Genomic DNA, 22,207 nt, shown 5'->3' with positions numbered 1-22,207 from the left:
AGTAGGGCCCAGCATTACATACAGATAAAGTTTCACTGGTTTTGCAAGTTGTTGCAAATGGATCTTACCTGTTTTTTCTCCTTGAACTGTTTTGTATGTGTTGTTTTGCTTATCTCATGCTGATTGAAAGAGTACTTTGAAAATCTAAAGAAAACAGATACAGCTCTTTCTCTTGTTTGCCTTATTGTGGGTTTTTTTAATACATTTTGTTCTGGACAATTGATAAGAAATTAGATGTTACAATTTCCAGGTGTGGGAACTACTCAGAGTGTTGTCAGAGACTCAGCTTCACATTGTTTTGGTGTTTGAGTCAGCTGTGTGCAGACAGAGGTGTGGGTTTCTGTGGCCACTGGTGCGCAGCAGGGATGGGTGCAGCGCCAAGCTCTCACTTGTGAGCAGTACTGAGAGTGCTGTGGTTGTTTGATGCTGTGGCATTTTGTTAATTCTGAGGTTTTGATTTGTACTGTATGGTAGAGCTTTGGGAAGGCAGCACGTGGTCGTCTGGGGAACTTGTTTGGTGGAATGATTTTTGAGGAAACCTCATGAGGGCAGCATTAGGAATTGCAAAATGTCAAGGCTGAGCAACTGAGCTCCCAAATGAACCCTGGTGCCTTAAGTGTTGTAGAACAGCAGGTGTTTCTGGGGTTTTTTTTTGTTGTTGTTGAGGAAACTTTTAGCTAGCACATTTCTAGTCTAACAAAAGACATTGGGAAATTACTAACTGGAAGTGTGAGCTGCAGTCATGATGTGATCAGAGCAGGTGAGCTGTTGCATTGCTACAGCAACTTTCCGGTCAGACACACAAGGTGATGTGGTTTGCCTTGTAAGAAACAAGTTTTGTAAAAGCTGTATTTGTAGAATAGAGGATTATATGGAAAAGTGCTCTTTATGAGATGACAGACTAATTTTGAAGCTGAGTGTGTCATAATCAGTTGACAACAATTTTTACTCTTCTGCTTTTTAATCAAGTAACTTAATTAATGCTACAGCGGGTGAGACTATCCTATCAGTTTAAAGTAGAAGTAGGGAATTTGCCGTACATATTGAAATCTGAATCATTCTCTCATCTGTCCTTTATCTATGGACAGTGGGCCTGGGTGACTTCTCTGGCATTACTGTGAAAAATGGGTCAGCTATATCTACATTGGCACTCAGTAACTATGAGCTTTTCTAAACTCTTGAACAATGTTACTAATTTTATTGACAAGGTGACAACAGAGGTTTCCAAACTTAGAAACAAGATATCAACATAGCAGTGAGTTACTTCTGTCAGTGGGATTGTGAGTATCTTTAAGGATCTGTGACAATGGTTGGCTGGAGGCTGGAATGAGCTTTTGCATACTGGTCAAAGGAAAATAAGCTCTAGTTTTCAAAACCATTCTCAAGGGATGTTTTCCAGAATGTTTTTGAGGAATACACAATTAGAGGCTGACAGAAGATGATTAGAATCTGGACCTCCCTATTTTCTAGGCAATGGATCCATTGGGCTTTCATTAGTAATCAAATGAGCTGAGTATGGAGGAAAAGTAGTTGGAGGAGGAAAAAAACAACTTTCCTTGCTTATAGAGTAGCTGGTACCTGCACAGCTGCCAGGATTTTAAAATGCTGCAGGGCAAATGAAATATGGGACCTGAAGATCTGTTTTCTTTCAAACTCTAAGCGGCAATTACGCTAACTTGGACTTTTCCTTCAGTTCAGAGCTTCGTATATCTCTGCCAGGATTTGACTGTCAAACTTCCAGTGTCAGAAACTGGACTGTATCCTGCTAAAATGACTCGTGCTACCCAACAGGAAAGTCTGAACACACAGGTGCCTGCATAGGTCACTTCCCTGCTTTCCCAGGCCAAGAGCTGCATTGTCAACAAACCAAGCTGTGAAGTGCTCCTGCCGCTTCTGCGTTTCCTGTCCCTGCTCTGGGGCTGCTGTAAATGAAAAGACCTTGCTATTGCCCTGATAACTAATCTATAGCACAGCTAACATCCTTGAGTAAAGAGATAAGGGCTTGCCAAAGTCCAGCTGTTCTGGGTGTCTGAAACTGAAGAACAAATCTCTTCTGATAGTCCTTCACACTGGCATGAATTTTTGTGTCGCACATGGGTTAGCCAAGTGTAGTGTCTAATCAGCAATAGCACTTTGAAGTCACTGAGAATAATGTTATATTCTGACCTTTACCTGGGAATCATGTAGGTGTCCTGTTCTCATGAGAATTTTTGGCTGTGGTAGTAATTCTCAAATGTAAGTGTTTGGACAACATTTGCATTACATTTGCCTATCTGTGAACCATGCTTTTATAAAGACGGGATGGGCAAAAGTTTGTTATGATACTAGATTTTAATATTTTGCATTTTAACGGAATATTTCTGTTTTGAAAATTTTAAGTATTTCAATTAAGTATTCCTGTGATTTATTTCAGAAGGAAGATATTTTGATTATGGCTTGTTTGTTCTGGTAATCCTTAAGTGTGTGACATTTCATTCTACTAGAATAAAATCTGATTATTATATGCAATTGATCAGTTCAAAATTGAAAGTAATGTAATTTTCAAGTCAGCTAATATGCACTGTGGCTTTTTTTCTTCTAGTGTTTGAAACTTGAAGTGAAGAAACATGTCTCAGTCAGGTGAAAAAGTAAAGGTAAAGAGATGGCTGTGTAGCCAAAATTTTGTCTGGAATCTGTTGAACTTCTGAAAATGTTTGTAGTTTTACTGGAATGCTAAAACTGTGAATAAATGACACCTTATTGCTTCAGATGTATTTCTTAAAAGGAACTGCTTAGTAGAAACAGAGATTGTATGTGATCCTTGTGCTAGTCTTTCTGGTGTTCACCAGACATTCAGTCTCTGCTTACAAAGGTAAAATGATACCTTCACCTAAGGAAATTTAATATTACAAACCTTAATTTCTAATGTTTCTGCCCACCTGGATGGGCTTTAAAAGGATTGTTAGCAAATAAAAAATACCTTTTAGGTGATTTCCCTTGTGTCCTCCCACACCACTGGAAGTGTATGGCATTATAAAAAACCTGTTCTCATCATAAACTCATCTGTGAAGAAGACATCTCGTTCCAGATAGCCCATAGGTCCCTAAATCAGGTGGCTGGAGTTCTTATTTAGGCTCCTGTTAGGTTTTCAGTCAATGGGTAACAGATGGTGGAGCAGACTGCCCTGTTTATAGCCCAAATCTCTTTGATAAGTTTTTCAGGCATGTTTCTTTTTCCTGCTTTTGTGTTAGAAGTTAGAGATTGTGCAGATAGGTGGACAACTTAACAAGCAAAAGATACATCTCTGTGTGATTGTATCTCAATAATCCTCCCATTAGTCCAATGTTCTTGTTTTTTACCTGTAAGCATATGCATTATTTTTATGGAAGACAGTAGCAGCGCACACCAAACTTGAACAGAATTTTTTATTTTGAGCTGCATTTATTTCTTAAGATTATTAATAGTGTGTTCTTGCAACCTTGCAGATTTTTATTTTTGTTTTATGCAAGGGGAGACTCGCTTGTGTAGCTCAAGGTAATGATCTGATTTTTATTTATATCAGCCTGCCTGGTAAATGAGCTTTTTCAAGGTCTGCCTTGCTATGGCAGCAAAAATTGTTTCATTCTCTATTCTTCCCTGTATTTTATTGTGTAGAATCAAGTAAGGTCTTTTTCAGCTTTTTAGGGAGAAAGGGATCTCATTTATATTCAACCTTTGTTTTCTTGTCAGTTTTCTGACTCGGCAGGCTATGTGGGATTTGCTAATCTGCCCAACCAGGTTCACAGGAAATCTGTGAAGAAGGGCTTTGAATTCACACTCATGGTGGTTGGTGAGTTCTTTCAGTACTTTTGACTGTTATACAACAACAACAGCAACATTTCTTTTACATAGATGCATGCATCTTCCTACTTAGCAATTGACTGTTGCACAGTAGAAAAAGCTTTGAACCTCTATGCACTTTCTAATTACATCTGTTACTTTTTTGTCATGTTTAGTAGGAGGGAGTATTTATAGTGATTAAAGACTATGACTTGGAGCCAACAGGACATTTTTGCATTCTTGATTCATTGTCAGATAACAGGGGTAGTTGTTTAATCTTTTTTTTACTTGTTTCCCCACTGAAAGCATGAATGCATATGGTGAGTATCTTACTGTTGAAACAGTGATGCTGCTGTTGTATTTTCTGCTGGTCTGTACTGACTCGCTGTGGTGTCAGAGATAAACCTGTAATCTGCCTGTTCTGTCAATGAGCACCTCTGAGTCTCTTTGATGGAGAGTCCTTTAGGCACAAAGCTCTTCCAAGTGACGTGTTGAATTGCGTTTACATTAAATGGTGTTTAGTGGTGTGCGTATGCAAAGGGAGTCCACAGTACTGTTACCCGTTTGTAGCAGTTAGTGAAAAATGAAAATGGGCTCTGTGGTACCATTTGGGATTACTTGGTGACAGTGTTCAGCAGTGTTTGTTAGATAAATAGGTAATTTGTGATAATTTAAGAGTTCTTGTTTCTTGTAGTTTATGATGAGAAATACAGATAACTTTTTCATCTCTAAGATGAAGTTTGTAGCATCTAAAATAATACAGCCAGTTGGTCCAAATGCTGACTCCCTTGATTCCTTGAGTTAGGAAACAAGTGATTTTTTGAAACTCAGATTTAGTAGTTAAATTTACACGTATAACTTCATTACTTAGATGTAGGACAAAATTTGTATAATTTGAAGTTTCATAATTCTGTAACTTCTCAGGTGAGTTTTGAATAATTTGCTTTATGATTTTCAGTTTCATAGAACCTATATGGTCTTAACTGTAAGAATACAAAACTTGACTATTAGTTTGGGATTGCTTTACTCATTTATCTTCCCAGCAGTGTTCCAGGTTCAATTTCTAGCTTAGGAAATCCTTCAAACTCTCAGAAATTTTCAGCAGGACAGTTACAGCTCTTGATTTTGTAAGTCTATGAAAAAAGCTGTAATTACCCTCAAGTAACTGAACTATCTCTAGATCTATAGTCCAAGTGCTGTATGACCTTTCAGCTTTTATTACAGTAAACTTATAATTTTCATGTAACATTTATGAAAACACTGGAGGCTTGTTTTTCCAGTGTTTTCAAAGTGCTTAGCTGAACCTTTGATGTTTTTGTATCAAAAACTAGGGCGGATCCTGAGGAACAAATTATTTTTCCTCCATAATGTGGGCTTGGAAAAAGACAATGTGCTTTAAAAATCTTGGAGTAAAAAATATATATGCTTAATAACCTGAATTATTTTGTTTGTAGGTGAGTCTGGCTTAGGAAAATCCACTTTAATTAACAGTCTGTTCCTGACTGATCTTTATCCAGAACGTTATATTCCTGGAGCTGCAGGTAAATGTGGTTTTGCAGTTCCTCCAGCACACTCCACCCTATAAAATTTCATGTTCTTTCAGTTAATATTGCTTTATTCTTCGCCCATTACACCACTTTGTCATGCTGTACTTAAATTTTCTAAACTGTGTTTTGTTGAGCTGTCATTTCCTTACTTATATTTCCTTTCAAAGACAGCTTTTGTTTCTTTATCAGCTGTTATTAGAAAAACACCTCTCAAACCTTTTAGGTATCAATATACCTAAATGTGATTTTCTCTAATCCCCATTTCTTCTTACTGCTTTTTATTTGTAGTGCCTTAAATCCTGGTTAGAGGTGTAAATAACTTTTTGACAAAGAATCTATTATCTTTTGAGTATTACTATTTTATTTTTGCATATTGTCATAAGTAAACCCATGTTTTAGTTAATTGTTTCTTGTTTACTTACAAAAACATGCTGTTAAATTCTGCTTACTACTTTGTGTATTTTGATAACATATTTTATGTCATGTAGGTTACAACACACTTGAGCTTGTGATTCCTCCTCTATTTCTCTCTCCTGTGTGGCTCTCTTCAGGAATTGATAGGCAAATAACAATGCCAATGTTCCTTTATTTTAGAGAAAATAGAGAGGACAGTTCAAATCGAAGCTTCTACAGTAGAGATAGAGGAGCGAGGGGTGAAGCTGCGTTTAACTGTAGTTGACACACCAGGATATGGAGATGCCATTAACAGCCAGGACTGGTATGTGTGTAAATACTGCTTTGTTAATAAAGTCTGTGTCTTACACAAACACTGTTCTAGTGTGTCTGGTACTTTCTACAACTTCCAGTTCCAATTTTCTAACCACTTTTGATGTTTTAAAAAGTTTTGTAGGCTGTGTCTATTACTCTGCCTCAAAATTAACAGCCACTCCTTCAAAACATTTCTCTGAGCTCTGCAGTCAGCTTTTTGCCTCTATGGCCACTCCAATAGGACAAAATTCTGGTGGGGGGAAACTTTTGGTCTTTTACTTTCTGTGTCTCTGGCCTGTCCAGTTTCCATGTTTTTAAGACAGTTCTTTTCATTCTCTGTCCTCTACATGTACTACCAGCAATTTGGGTAGAACTGGTGTATTTTATGATGAAGTTACCACTTGGCTCTCTCTGGCCTAAATATCACTGACAGTCTTTAATGGATGAAATTGTCAGCAGATACATTGCAAAATATACACAATTGCTTCAGTATAGTGATTATGAAGAAAGAAATTTATAAAGCAGCTAGAAAATAATTATAACATAGATAGATAGAATTACTGAGTTCATAAATGTAATTTCCAAATAATCGCATTCAGGCAATTCTCTTTAACTGTGGAAAGCTGATGAGTTTTTTCAAATAAAGATGAGATATCCTTACTGGGATGCTTCTAGTTTCAGTGGATTAAAACTTTGAATTTTCACACAGTTGTCTTTTAGGAAGTACTAACAACATTTATTTTACTTAATTGTTAATTTTGTTGACACTTTATTTGAGGTGGTGGTGGTAATCTCAAGGCAAACAAGGATCACTGTGCAGAGAAATGGAGCATGAAGCTAATACAGGTTGATTTGAGTTCTTCGCTATCAGTTAAAGACCAGGAAAAAGACAAACAGCAGATAAAATAAACATATATAATGCTAATAGAATACTTTGCAGTCTTTCATTGACAGGATGATATATCTGCAGTGTCCTTATTATTAGACAGTTTTTTTCTTCTTTCTATGGTATGTGTGTAGGAACGCAGCAAAGGCAGCAAAGTTCTGTAATACGTTAAATGAAAGTCTGAAAGTGAAGCTTTAGTGAGATTTTTGTTTTCCTCCCACTTTTCCTACTTCAGTAACTTGAAAAAAATTGGACTTTTGGAATAGCACAAAGGCATCTTTCTGGGCTGCATCATGGTCTTGCTTATTTTGTGCACTGTTGACTAGAGCTTCCTTCCGCTGGAGCTGAGATCTCTGCAGCCTGTGCATTGTGTTATAGAGAGCTCTTCCTGTTGATTGTGTTCTAATGCCCTTTGTTTATTCTGCTCAGATGTTTCTTAGAGACCTACGTGTCCAGATTTTCCCCTTTCTTTTTGGAGGTTTTCTGAACAGAATCATTCCATGGTGATTCAGACTTGAGTAGAACAGTTTATACGTAATTTGCTGTGACAAGTCTGAAGCATCAAATACACTACAGGAACAAATAGTACTTGCATCCTACAAAGCAAAAAGATGCAGTTAATGGTATCTCTTTAGTCTGCTTATGTCACATGAAAAGCCTTTCAGCTATGGCAAGTGTCATTTTGACAAAGTCTGTTAATCTTTACAGGATGTCTCAGGGACTTGGATGGACAGAGTCTTTGTTTTGAACTGTAGTGAAGACTAACCCAGTGCAACCACCTTCCTTCCTTGGTAGTTCAGAGGAAAGAGCATGTTCATGTTCTTGAACTTATGTTTGTGTTCAGGAACATTTACTGCAGTCATGGTTCATCAATAAATAGTGCTGATCATGATCCAAGGTTTATAAAGCCCTTTTTTTGGGAAGGCTGCAATTTGTGCAGACTATTTGTTTTTCGAGGTGACAAATTTTACTGAGGCTATTTTTGAACATGTGGCATGGTGTCTCTAGGAGGCAGCAGTTGCTGGGAGTGTTTCAAATATCTTTCTGAGTAGTTTCCTAATGGCTTTTAGTCTCTCTGCCTTGATGAAGGGGCTAAATATTAGTTTAACTTTCATGGATGGGAGTTGAGGTAAATTTTTAAGTATTTTGTGTCAAAGAAAAAGGATTTTGTGCTGCTAGATTGTGTCAAGGAGGTCTATTGGATTGGAAAAACAACAGTTTTGGATTGGAAAATGATTTGTTATAGATTTAGTACAACACATTTTCTGAAGTAGAGTAATTCTTGATTTCTGGATGCTACTGTCCTTAAAGCAATATGGAAAGAAAGACAGAGGTGAACCACAGTTAACCATGGTGATTTTTTTAAGATTCTGCTTGAAGCTTTAGTGCTGGCTGGAGTTCCGTATTCTAGAATCAGACCCACACCTAGGATTGCTCATGGCATTAGTTTAGGGGTGTGTTTGAAGAACAGCAGAATTCTTTATGGTGGCCTGTTTGACACATTCAGCATCTTTCCATATGTAAGTAAGTACATTGGGATCATGAGAGAAGCATGTCCTTAAAATAACAACCTTCATGAGAAGAGAGGGAATCTGATCAGGGGAGGGGAAAAAATTGCTTGATGCTTAGATTTGCTTTGATATCTGGCCTCAAAAAACTGGTTGATGAAAACAGACTACAGGTATACTTGTTGGATGTTGCTGATCACAGTCTTTATTTCATCTTAGTTGTAGTGTCACAGGTCATTCTTTGATAGCTGCTCTCTGCTCTTTGGCTGCTGCTGTTTGTTTTTTTTTTTTTTTTTAACTGGCTGGGGTTATATTTTGTGGGTTTTGGCAGCTTGATAATATTGTTCATTTTCCCCCAGTGGGTTTAAATGCAGCATTTATGTTGTTTGCTGTTACAATACGGGATGTGCTATCTCCTAAGTAATGACAGCACTGTGGTTGTAAGCCAGGTGTTTCCCGGAAGTCAGGAGGTACAGGACACTAACACCATATTTATAGGGAAAATTTTAGCTGTTAGACCGAGAAAACTGCATGTAAACTAATTACATTTCCAGAGAAATGTGTGATAGTTCTTTCCCATTGTTAGTGTTTGGTTGCTGTCCTTGTATTTGTACGTCTTCAGTCTCCTCACCTTTAACCAGCTAAGAGAGGTATTGAAAATGAACAGGAACAAAAACCACATTGATGCATTTCTGCACATTTAGGTATTAAGATGCTGTTTACTAATGAGTAGCACTAAGGTCAAAACCCAATAAATTCGATTTTTTGCTTTGTTGTCTTCTGTAATATGAGTTAGAACAGCCAAGTCTTGCAGTTATGTAAATGTGTGTATGTATATTCTACTGTGGATTTATTCCTTCTCAATCCAAAAGCTTACTTAGCTTTGGAGAATCCAGTTCTCTCCAGGATCTTTTCCATCTTTTTATTTTCTTTGATTATCTCCTTTGCAGCCATGCAGCCCTGGGTCAAACATTGCTGCCTCTCACAGAGTTTGCCAGTATTCTGTGTTTATTTTCCAAATTATTAATTTCCTTTTCTGTTATGTGCTCTGTCTCCTCCTTAAATGTATCACATCAAGTTTGTGCTTTCTCAGCAACAGAAATATGAATATTCCTATTTCTCAAGTTAAACTTTTTGCTTAGTTTTTTCTCAAGTAGCTTAAGACATGTTCATGATACACAATCATCTGCCTACTCTTATCTACGTCAGCTGCTCATTTCCCTTCCTTTGCAGTACGTAATATTAATGGTGTTTGCAGCTGTCTGCAGGCCCTGGAATAGCTTGAAATGATCTTCTTAATTATGCATTGTGTTTTCTTCTCTCTAGTCACTGCTCTCTGTGTCTGATTAATCTATGATCAGATTTTGTGTTCATTTACTTCTTTGTAGGGAATATTTTAAATTGCCTTGAACTAAGAAGGAATTATTTTTCTTTGCCAACAGAAAAGAGTTGTGTAAGGTAACAGAAATAGCTTAATAAATCATGTGATGCTTGAGTGTATGACTTGCAAATGTATTTGTACTTAATTCAAACAGACTAGAATACCACAATTTTCGTAACTATAGAAACCTGGCTGTAGGGCCAAGGCTGTAAATGAAGAGAATATCCGGTATATGTCATTTGTCAACTAGTTTGAAAACAAATCTTCAGCCCCTACCCCCAGAAATAAAGGCAGAAAAATCCTCAGTCTTTTGTTCCTGTGTTTTCTCGGCACTGAGTGGGTTTTTTTCCTGAGCTTGCACTTGAACTTTTTATCCAGTGAACAGAGTAACACTTGGAGTTGGCTCTAGGTATAAGCTGACACTTGGTGGTTGTTATGAAAACACCCTTTTGCATTATCAAAATATTTTTCCTCAGTACTAGATAAAATGGTAGGAAGTTGAATTTTTTGTAGCAGTAATGTTTTAAATAAAAGTTTCTCCTTCTGTTCTTATATTTTCATGATTCTTTCCTTATTATTTAAAGATGATGTAAAATGTCTGTCTTTCTCCCCCTCCCATACCACAGCTTCAAAACAATTATCCACTACATTGACAACCAGTTTGAGCGATACCTACATGATGAGAGTGGTCTGAACAGGCGCCACATCATAGACAACAGAGTCCACTGCTGCTTCTACTTCATCTCTCCTTTTGGCCATGGGTGAGAAAAAGCTCGAGCTTTTGTATTTTAGGGTGTTGTACCTTCATAGCAGTTCTCAAGTATGTTCATTACTTGAACTGGTAATTTAACAGTAATGTTAATTGAGTTATCAACCTGTCAGTTAGCCAGTGCAATTAAAGCAGTCTTTGGAGATTTTTACTTTGTCCCTTTTGCATTTAATATTGTTTCAAGGCAGTCAGTACTGCATTGTTTATCAAACAGAAACATAAATGCTTTTAATATCCACTTCATTATATAGTGACAATGTTAATTACAACTTAAACTTTGCACAGCCAAGTTGATAAACAAGGGTGTTAAACTTAATGGCTTAATTTATTATGGAAATACTGTTTATGCGGACACTTGAAATAAATAATTTTTAATACATTTGGTCAATTACAAAACAAGCTACACAAGACTATGTGCCTATTTTAAATCTTTTTTTTTTCCCTGCTTGTTGGCAGACTGAAGCCGTTAGATGTAGAATTCATGAAGGCTCTTCATGGAAAAGTCAACATTGTCCCTGTGATTGCCAAGGCTGACACCCTGACGCTGAAGGAGAGGGAGAGGCTGAAGAGAAGAGTAGGTCTAACACTTGATCATGAGAACAGAGCAACCCATACAATATTAAAGCCAAATATAAAGTAATTTCAAACTGAAGAGGGGTGAATGATATTGGTCAAGGATCTAATCTTCAGGAAGTGTGAGGTGGGAAATCTTCGCTGAAGTCTGATGTGCTTTGCCAGTTACACTTGCTAAGGATGTGGCTGTTCTTAGCTTCATGTATCATAGCAAGGCAATGCAGTAAGGCAGGTTTTAAGCAACACAGTTTGTAACAAAGGTTCAGACAATCCTGGAAGGAGAAGTGGAGATGTTTCAGATTGCCTGTCAGAGAGCAGTGGCCTGAGTGTCCCATACTGCTGGGAGTACATCAGGTATATTCTGAGGGCACATCTTCACTTTCATCCAGAAGGTACTTGGGTTGTGTACTCTGCTGCATGGTTTGTACCAAAATGTGTTTAGAAACTTTAAATAATGCACCCATGGTACAAACTAAAATACAGAGACGGGACGGTTGTGTTAATATATGAGCAGGATGCTTTTGTGGCTCTGTTGTTATGGGAAAATGTGTTTTGTGATGTGAACATTTTTCCTGCTGACTCATCTGTTCATCTGAAACACCAGGACATACTCAGGGTTGCAGTGGAGACTGTCTGTCTTTCCAGACAATGGCACTAAAATAATTTTTTGCTTTGCAAGGTTTACTTGGCGTCTTGAAATTTTGTTTTTTGACAAACCTTTCTAAGACAGACCAGCTTTTGCCAGATATGACATTTGTAGTGAATTAAATGGTATAATGTCAATATTTGTGGTTGTACAAGTCTTTTACCTTAAATCAAATTTCCATTTTATCAATTATCTGAGCAATGAATGTAAATATTTAATCTATTCTGATTTAGTCCCTGATTGAGAATGACTTCATGCACCTTGTTAAAGGAATGGATAGGTGGTGTGATTATATTATGTATGCTTAGAGGTGGCCTAGTAAAATTGAGATCACAAGTTTTGCCAGGTCGATTGACTCAAAACCAGTACAATAATTTGTAAAGTCTAACAGGTTTGAACCCTACAAAGCCTATGAATTTTTACAAATGTAATTACTTACCCCTTGGTAGTGTAGCGATAATAAGTAGTTCTAAATTGCAGTCTGTATTTTACACCAGAGTAACCTTTTCATGGTAAGATATCTTTTATATTACATTTTCATACAGGGCATAATAGTTACCTTGATTGTGACTCTGTGACTTCCTGTAGGCCTTTGGAATAATTATTAGATTTTTATTCCAACGGTGTTTGTGTTGGGAGTATTTTTCTATTTTCTTGAAGAGGGACTACATTTTTATTTAACTGGGAAAATAGTGTAGATAAAATCATGCTTGCAAGCAGCACTTTGGCTGAACTCCACCTAAATTCAGAGGATTTGTTTGGAGTTTTTTCAGTGAACCAGTGCCACAGTGGCAGGTGTGACCATGGTTTGTGTGGGCATGTAAAGAACTACATTTTGACAAGGTGAGGTACTCCTGGCATTGCTGCTGTGTTTTATAAAGCTCAGTGATATAAGAAAACTTGGCCAAGTAATGGAATGGATCCTTCCTAGCTGAGACAGTCAAAAGTGGGGACAGTTGAGGCTATGTGAACCTTGTCTGCAATGCAGGCAAGCATCCACTAAAGAGGGGAGATGATACTTGTACAGAAATTAGCAGCTTTATAGTGAACCAGGTGAAAGGAGGAAGGAAATTTTAAAAAATACATTAATAGAGACAAGAAGGACCTCTAGATCTTGCTGGGAGAAATTCTGTCCAGGGTCTTGAGCTTTAATTTTGTTCCTCCATAAATACTGTAAGGTAATGACAGGTGCACTGCCTTCAAATTGAAAGAACTCATAGGGAAATCATAAAACAAATTGTGGCTGATTTTGCAGGTTTTATTGCTTTTCCTTTTCTGTTACTGTACTGATTTTGTGAAAGATTTTTATCTCGCATTATTTGTGGGGCGGCTACTTTTTGTAAAACCCCCTGTATACACCCTTTCAGCAGTGTATTTCAGGGTCAGTGTTCATAGTTGCTTACTTTTTGGTTCAGCATTTGGGAGCAGAATGATGTTGAAAGATTTGAAGGAGGCATTTAAGTGGAACACTAGATTTTATTTAAACTAGAAAATTAAACTTTATACTTTAAATATGTAGTTCATAGTTCAATAGTCATCCACCAAACTAACTTTAAAGGTAAAGCTTTATAGTATATATAAATATATTTATATACTTAAACTTTTTAAAAATATTAAAATAGAATTCACTGGGAATTTAACTAACTTTTAACTAGCTAATCTTTAAAGCAATCTGGACTTAGACATATGGGCACCACATTTATGCACTGGCTAAGTACAACGAGATGAAGGGCATCTGTAGTCTGAGGGAGTGGTTAGGGAGCAGGTAAACAAGCTTTCATTATTTTTATACTGCTGGCAAAGGTCACTCTGCAAACTGAGTTTATATTAAGTCTAATGTATAATGTGATTCCAAAGCTTTGAAAATCAAAGCTACTGTATATTGTTCTAACTCAAAGCATCTTGGCCAACAGAGTCTCTAATCAAGAATAGGAATCAAAGTCCTGCATTGCTGACGCAGCTTGAAGTCTTACTTTTTTTAGATGTTTCTGCCATTTGGCCATCAATCTGAAGTAAAATGTTTTTGTTTTGCTGCTATGGACTAAGCAGAAAGATTAGCTTGTGGTGCTTGCAAAGGAAACCCAGCTTGGAGTAATTCCTGTTTGGGCTTTCTGGAATTCAAAGTTATTTTTTAAAACTCTTGAGTGGGAAGAAATGCACGACAGTTTCACAAGCTGTGCCATGCAAGGCTGCTAAGGAAACATGCTCAAAAGAATGACTTCATGAGAGGGAAACTAATATTTTGACTTTTTTTTAAAATTTCCCATGGGAAGGCTAATCTTTAGGAACACAGAACCCTCTGAGGCCAATAAAATTCAGATTTGAAGAAGCAAGATGCTGTTTCATTGTTAGGAGCATAAAATACCGTTTGTTTTTATTGCAATTCTTTTTCCTTTCAGGAAAGCACTAGGTTTAACAGCTGTAATATATTATTCTAGCACCCCTTGCTGTTGGCTTTCCCGTTATTGTTCCACTTGCATTTTATCTCAAAGATCTCAGCCAGGTTAAATGTGCTTTCTTGTTTTATGCAACTACTTAAAGGCATCCAACTGCAGTGCTGCCCCACCCATCCCTGAAGTGCATCTTCTATTGTCATTTGGTGACAGTTCAGGTCTCTTTCATTTTGCAAAACAGTAACAACATCCATTGATTTAAATGTCATCGTGTGAATGTCTTAATTGCTTATTGGCAATGCTTACTCCCAAATGTCTTTTCTCTCTATAAAATATTGCTCTTTGTGTAGGTGGGGGCTCGTAGTGCTTCACTCAGTGTGCGTGTGTGTGAGTGCGGGGGATGTTTATGTACCTGGCAGGAAAACATCAGGGAACAGCTGTGGCTCACACATGGTCTTTCCTCTGCTAATGGTCTGGAGAATTGTTTTCTTTCAAACACCTGTTTAATAACCAAGTTCTGGTTGGACAATTTGCATTTGTACTGTAGCTGTTGGTTGCCATCAGCACAGAGTGGAGGAACCCAACAATGCTCAGAGAAGGCTCATTAAGACCTTTCTATTTGAAGTCTGCTTGTTTTCATGCTACTAAGTTAATCACCCGTTGTATTTGTAGTAATGGCATCACAAGTCCTTACATAGGCTCTTCTGAATATTTTTACCATCCCTTTCAAACTCTCCTTGAATTTGCCCAAACTTTGTTTATGCTGAGAGTTCATTCAGCAGGGCAGCTGCTTAGTTCAGGTGCTGTTTGCAGGGTTACAGCTGCTGCTCTAGGTGGTTTGTACAGTTCACCTTTTCTGCTGAAACATCCAAGATCCTTTTGGAGAGAGTCATTGTGGAATCTCAGCATTCTTCATGCTCTCCTTATACCACCACACTTCCTTTCCTGAAAGTAACTCTTGTCAGTGCGTTTGATGCAGTGACAAGAGCTTACTTAAGTATATTCAGTAGTGTGGCAGCAGAAACATTTTATTTGGTTTTGAAACAGGAATTGACTTGTGCCACCTTTTGAAACTGCTAAAGGCCTGGAGTTATGCTGGCTGCTCACCCCTGCAGTGATTTCATTAGGAAAAGAATGTGCCCAGGAATGCAGATACTGTATTTTTTATGTTAACCTCAGAGATTAATGACAAGAAAAATTGTTTAAGAATAGGGTCTTTTTCTTAGTGGATTTTTAATTACTTTCTCCAGTGTAAGTGTATAATAAGCTTTTATCTTTTTTGATTCAAGAGGCAATAGGCACTCTCTTCTACATTTTTGAACATATCAAATGCACAAAAATGTACTTTGACCTGGGGTGAATGGTTTTGATTCTGTTATTAATGAATTCCTTCATGTTACTTTTACTCTTTTTTCATATTAGCCTCACTTTTTTCTGTATTTGCCTTGTAAATCTTCTGGCATTTTTAAATTATTTACTTGCTATGTTTTGCAAAAATGTGTTTGTCTTTTGTGCCTTTAAAAAAGTCTTCAAGTCTGTGGTATTTTGCAGTTTGGACACTAAGTCATGTGAATATTTGTGACAGGCTAGTAAATCAATTTCATATATTTTTAACTGAATACCTCTTCAATGAAATAAGAGTATTATTCTTTTTGCAAACTTTCAGGTTCTGGATGAGATTTCTGAACACGGCATTAGGATTTATCAGCTCCCTGATGCGGATTCCGATGAAGATGAGGAGTTTAAAGAACAAACTAGAGTTTTAAAGGCAAGTTTCACTCCTAGTTTATAATTTTGCTGCTGTAATTCTTCAATCTAAAACATATCTAAAGGTAGTTTATTCCTTTTACAATGTGTCAAAATTTTCAGTTTCCTTTGTCTGTTGACTCTGAATTATTATCCCTTTTATTCCAGTCCCTGTTTCATCAGAATTCCAAGTGTAGTATGTCATGACTTTCTCTTAAGTGTAAACTACTGTTCACCATGAACTATTATTTGCAGTCTGTTTTCTGACTCAAACGTTTTAACGGGTGAGCAAGGAGAGAGATTGTGTGTTATGGTTGCTGTACTAATTAACAACTTGCCTCGTGTTAAAGCAGATAATGAAGGTTTTTACTGAAGTAATTTCCTCTTTGTGCTTTCAAAGGTGTTTGAAGAATGTGTCTGAAACTCTAGCTACTTCACTCTGCATCTGAAGTATGCTTCTGTTGGCTGTTCTCCATGCATGATGTTATGTCAGATGACACATTATACCCAAACTGTACTTGAATAACAGTCAAGTGTTCCTAAAGTGAAGCGTAATTTCCTTCTGGGCCTTTGTAAAATGAATTGATCCTAACAAAGCTACAGGTGCTTATAAGGAGAGGTTGCATTGCCTAGAATGGGATTTGTTGATTTTCTGATGTGAGAGAGTTTTAGTAGAGAGTGTTTGTCAACATTTCTTTTCCCACTCTCTTGCCTGTTACTTGAATTTTTGTGCTTTCTTTGAAAGAAAGACAAAGCAAAATACAAAAACTAACCAGCCAAAAATCAAAACAGTAACTTGTTTTTTTTTTGTCTCAATTAGGCTAGCATTCCCTTTGCTGTTATTGGATCCAATCAGCTTATTGAGGTGAAGGGGAAAAAAATCAGAGGCCGCCTGTATCCCTGGGGAGTAGTTGAAGTTGAAAATCCAGAGCACAATGATTTCCTCAAGCTGCGCACAATGCTGGTGTGAGTAATGGTAAAATGATCCCATCTCCCGTGGTGACTAAAAACCTATAGCAACGTTAATTCCTTCATTTAAAACTAGCCCTGATGGCAGTGTAGAGTTACATTTTAGTCCCTTGCAGCTTGTTTTCCTCGTGTACCCTCTGATCTCTGAATTCAGAAAATAATTTCTATATTTTATGTTGCTGGATATATGTGATGGTTTTATGCCTTATGTGAACTGATCTGATGGCTGTACATACCAACAGAAGGTTTGTTATAGTGCAGTTGGTGGGGCAGAGAGGCTCTTAAAATACTCTTCAAAGTGAAGAATATTCCAAAAGCAAAGTGCAATTTTTTTGGCAGTATGGGAAATCCTTTGTTAAATACGATACACCACCCCTTTATGATTTTAGCTGATACGGATATTCTGCCTGCGTAAATGGTTTTAAGTGTTTTGCTTGGGTTTTTTTAAATGATGTTTTGCTATTGTTGGAAATGAATTCCGTTGTGTCATTCCAAAGTCAGTCTGCACTGGGCAGGGATTGCCCTCTGCTGGGCATTGGGAGCAAGCAGGTTTTTCTTTTTTCTCTTGACAATTGGAAATTGTTAAGCAATGTCAGCTGTTGTGAAGCCAAGCAGCTCCACCTAGTTCTCAGTTACAAATGATATGTGACAGCACTTAAGAGTAATAAGATACTTTAATTCCAAAAGTATCTTACTGAATAACTGTCTTTGTATGGTTTTTAACACTAAAAACTTGTATAAACAACTCATCTGAAATAATTAATGACCAAGGGGAGGACAGCATATTTTGGGTCTTTGAATAATATTGGTGGGGCGCTTAGGAATGAATTAAAGATCAATGAACTTGAAAGCAGAGTTCTGGCTGGCTTGGTCTGTAAGGATTTACTTTTCTGGTAAATACGTCCATTAGATACAACAGAAACAGAAGATAAAAGGGTGCTTTTCTTTGCTTTGCTGAGAATGACAGAGTGTTCAATAGTGTTTGCATGTTCTAGGACGCACATGCAGGACCTGCAGGAGGTGACCCAAGACTTGCACTACGAGAACTTCCGTTCTGAGAGGCTAAAGCGCACTGGCAAGTGAGTGTCCAAGTGCTATCCCTGGGCTCTGCTGCTCCTCATTGCCCACTGACAGGGGGCTTGCTCTTTCTCCTAACTAATCCCACCTGTAAACAATTATTTCTGATGAGATTTCAATCTGTGGAATTCTGAAATTCATGTGAAACGCTCTTCCTGAAGAGGAATAATGTGTAGCAAAGTGCTGTGCTTATAAACAGCTAAAATCCCCTTTTCTCTATGCTTGTAATTGGAATGCAGGAAGAAGGTGCCTGCAAGCAATATAGGTTTTATGTAATGATGTCTGCTTGAAGACAATGAACTCCAGTGAGCAAATTTAAATAGGCCCCAGTCTATCTGCTTAGAAAGGTATTGCTTCTCTTGCTCCTTCATGTGTAGCTAAAGAGAGAAGTTTAGACCAATCTTTTCTGCTAATTCGTGTTTTTAATGGAGTTTATTATCTCTTTTTTAATTTTTGCTAAGGTTGCCCTTGGAAACTTAATGCAAAAAATACACATCTACCTTTGCTGCATCTTTTTGGATAGCAACTTACTCTTGTCCACATTCCACTTGGTCTTCAAGTATTCAGCAAACGATTTTGATGTTAAAGAAGAAAGGAAATAGCTTTTTAGTGGTTGATTTCTGTACCATGGATAGATAATGGAGGAAATCTCTTCACTAAAGTAAATTGCAAAAAGAAAAATCCATATAGCAGTAAAGAAATAAAATTTTAAGAAATGGAGAGTGAATAAGCAGGAGTCTGTCAGGTAAAGGTGGCCTTTTACAAAAGGAAAGCATGATTTTAAAAATGTTCTAATTTCCCCAGTATGGAAGAATGTAGACTTTGATGTTATATTAATTGAAATATGAGTCTTGAATCTGTTCTTGGAGGTTTTTACTTCTGTATTTTATGCTGCCAATGCATTCTTTTCTTCAATAGGCCTGTTGAAGAGGAAGTGGTAGACAAAGATAGAATCCTTCAACAGAAAGAGGCTGAGGTAAGATAAACTTCATAAAATTTGTTCTTTAATATAACATGCTATGATCCAATTTCAGTTTTCTGCATCAGCTACTGCCTGTGGCAGGCAGGATTGGAGTTGTGCAAAATGACAGACCTAACCTGACCATACAAGTTGCCCTTAGTGTTTTGTTTATAGTCACTTGCATTGTTGATGGGAGGTAGTGTGTGCACTCTTGGTTGTAGGCAGAATGTTTATCACTTCCTGTTTGGGTGCTAATTTTCCATAAGGATATTTGCTGTCTTAAGTATTGAAGTCAATTTATGTTTGTCAGCTACACATGCTGTGTGCTGTGGTGGGATAGATTGACAGCCTCATGTCATTTCAGATGTTCATGTGCTTACTGCAAGCACATTGCCAGTAAATTTATTCCTATGTCTTGTGCCTATGGAGTAGAAGTAGGCTCTTGAGTCCTAAAAATCCCATAATATAATTAATACATTTTCATCTTAACCTTGACTTAAATCACAGTATTTTTGTTACGCCTATCAGTTTATAGATTTGGTGTTTTCAAACTCTGATTTCTCACTCTCGTTCCAAGTTATTGCTAGGCCTTTTCACTTAGTATTTTTATGTTGAAGTTGTAAAGACTCAGGAATTTTTAGCCTGATATTTAAATTCCAACAGTATGCTGCCAGTGCTTATACTACTTGCAGCTTGAAAACTTGAAGATAGTGGGGTATTTTTGTCTTTATCCTTCCTTTATCCAATTCTGCTTGGATCCCCATCCATAACTGCAGGAAAGCTTGATTGGAAAGGTCATTACACATGTGCAGTGACTTGGAATAAAAAATGAAAAACTACAAGCACTTTTGTGTGTTTCTGAGGTGGAAAATTGACTCCCATACATGGAAATTTGTGAAATTTACTTTGGTCTATGCATTTCCTTTTTCCATTATAGCATCCATACTTAAAAATAGCTAACCCTGGTTAGCTATTGGCTAAGCCTGGGATGTTGATATAAATAGCAAAAATTTTTTCTAAAAGGAAATGCAGAAGCAGCTGATTATCACCATAATTAGTAGTTAATAATATGTAATGGAGATTGAGTGAGCTGCATATTTATCACTGTATAACTGCATTTCAGCAGCATAAGCAGACTTGATGGTTGTGCATGTACAAGAGTAGAACTTCTGCAAATGTTCTGTACACAAACTAACTGCCTCCCATTTACTGGGGCATGAGCAAAGCAGCAGGAGCCCATCAGATGATAGCCAGCAGTACTGAATGCTTTGAAAAAGTTAAGAGCATTTTTTGAAAATGTTTTTTGTTTTTTCTATTTTTCCTTAATGATTCCAAGCAGGCAAGTAGACTTAAAGAATTTAAGTCATAACTGTTTCTCCTGTTATTTGAACTATCTAAGTTGTACATGCCTAGTAGTAAAGTAGAATCTTGGGTGTCCTTGTAGAACTATTTGTTTTCAGACTTACATCTGAAAAAGGTCTCCTATAAATATTTTCCCTGGAAATTGTTGATATGACAGACACTATTTATTTATTTATTTATTTATTTACATAAAAATATATTCTATTTATGCCTGGACACAGAGTGGTCAAAATAGTGTGTTTTATATAACATGGCTAAAGGGATGAAATTTTGAATTTCTCAGGGGACAGTCTTTGAAAGTTTCCTCTGGGGCTAATCATCTCTGAATAATTGCTGCTGAAGTTGAAAAAAATTGAAAGAACTTGAAAAAACAAATACATTTTTAACTTCTGCATGCTATTGTTCCAAAGAGATCAAGAGGCTTTGCTGAATCTTCTGTAGATAAGCTGGTATGAAGTCCCTTCATATCCAAATCATCCCTAAGGTTCAAACTGGGAAAAATCTGTGGAGGACAGAGGCACAGAGGAAATGGGCTTGCATTCCATGGCCTTCACAGAGAAAACAAATATCCATTTCCCCTCCTGTTCTGCATTCCCATCAGTAACGGTGCTTGATGTTCTATGTACAGTTTTGTGAGGTTTATATAACCTTGGAAGGAATGAATGCTTGAGCTAGTGCCAGGATCATCTTTATCAAGGCATCACTTTTGCTAAATGGTCTTTTATTATGCCAAAGGATGTGGTCCCCAGTTCAGCCAATTTGGAATTGCTAATCTGTCATTTTGGATTTATTGCTTAGTCTGGTTGTGCTTTTGCTCATTTGCAAGTGGTGACCTGTTTTTTAGAGCTGGAAAATGAAAATAGACATAAAGATTTTCTTGTTCCTTACTGTAAATGTTATGCAGTACAGATTATTTTGATGTTGTAGTGTAAGTGGGCACAAACTTTAAGTTTGTAGTTTTTAAGTTTGTAGAGTATTTTTCCTACTCTGAAGATGTCTTGTTAATGAAAGCCTTTCTAGGTTTTGAGAGGTAGTACTTTCAGAAAAATGTTATGGCTGTGATTCCATGAAAATAGAGAGTTTATTTCGTTTCTCTAATGGGTTTTTCTACCCTGAGACTTTGGGCAAATCTTCCACACTTCTGTTTTCAGTGGAGCTGATCAGCAGTGGGCTGTATATAGTGGAAAGAACACAATGTTGAACTTGTTTTCTCTCTATCCTTTCACATTCTGAACATGTGCAACCCTTTGGCAGATGAGATTAAGAGCCCTGGGTTTGTGTGGGAGTCAGGAGGGGGACCAGCAGTGGGGCTGCCAGGCTGGGGGCAGTAGTGGCCTTGTGTGCAACTGCTGCTGCTGAGGTTTGGGAAAGCATTGTCTTGAAAAATAAGGGGCAGACTTTTATAGGAAGAGACAGCATGACTGCTGATGAAGACCTGCAGAGCTGAGGGAAATAAAAACAGGCCTGAAGTTTAATTTTTTTGTGGGATGTTACTGCCCAGTGCAGGGGGCAGAATGCTTCAGCCTTACTCTGTGAGTAAGTTAGTCCTGGAGAACTTCCTAAGATGAAAACCCCAATTAGCAATGGGAATCCCTGAGGATTTATAATGAATTTTTTTTTTTTAAATTATTGCTTTTGTTTGGTTGATTTTAGCTGTTTTTTGAAGGAACAGTGCATGCTGCTCATGTACTGCAATGGCTGTGGCCAGACTGACTTCTGCTCTTTGTCAACATGTCCCGTGGTAGACATTTATCTCAATGGTAGCTCCATTTCCAGTTTATTAGGAGTATTTTTCTTGTCTTCAGTTGACAAAATTATTTGTGTTCTTTGGTATTGGAAGTATTTTAATCAAAAGAACTCTTACGCTAACATTCACTAGAAAA

The 22,207-nt window shown here is 37.2% G+C and overlaps 2 protein-coding genes across 5 annotated transcripts in view; one reads left to right on the top strand and one right to left on the bottom strand.

The window, feature by feature from the left end:
• Positions 1–22,207, bottom strand: part of UFD1 (ubiquitin recognition factor in ER associated degradation 1) — a 276,619-nt gene that overhangs the window by 52,269 nt on the left and 202,143 nt on the right. The gene's annotated exons all lie outside the window — the stretch shown is intronic.
• Positions 1–22,207, top strand: part of LOC130259580 (septin-2) — a 34,517-nt gene that overhangs the window by 2,520 nt on the left and 9,790 nt on the right. For 2 of the 3 annotated variants that reach the window (XM_056504024.1, XM_056504023.1), the window contains exons 2-11: positions 2,582–2,633; positions 3,709–3,808; positions 5,253–5,339; positions 5,940–6,063; positions 10,455–10,589; positions 11,054–11,171; positions 15,876–15,977; positions 16,776–16,921; positions 17,920–18,003; positions 18,920–18,977. In XM_056504024.1, the coding sequence (XP_056359999.1) occupies positions 2,607–2,633; positions 3,709–3,808; positions 5,253–5,339; positions 5,940–6,063; positions 10,455–10,589; positions 11,054–11,171; positions 15,876–15,977; positions 16,776–16,921; positions 17,920–18,003; positions 18,920–18,977 (981 nt within the window). In that variant the 5' untranslated portion in view covers positions 2,582–2,606. Of the gene's footprint in view, positions 1–1,347; positions 1,810–2,581; positions 2,634–3,708; positions 3,809–5,252; positions 5,340–5,939; positions 6,064–10,454; positions 10,590–11,053; positions 11,172–15,875; positions 15,978–16,775; positions 16,922–17,919; positions 18,004–18,919; positions 18,978–22,207 lie in introns of those variants that run through there. The other variant, XM_056504025.1, reaches the window with a different exon arrangement.

This window comes from Oenanthe melanoleuca, chromosome 15 (genome assembly GCF_029582105.1).
Source record: "Oenanthe melanoleuca isolate GR-GAL-2019-014 chromosome 15, OMel1.0, whole genome shotgun sequence".
Lineage (NCBI taxonomy): Eukaryota > Metazoa > Chordata > Aves > Passeriformes > Muscicapidae > Oenanthe > Oenanthe melanoleuca.
Note: the sequence above shows the minus strand (reverse complement) of the source record. Positions and strands in the feature narration are given on the sequence as shown.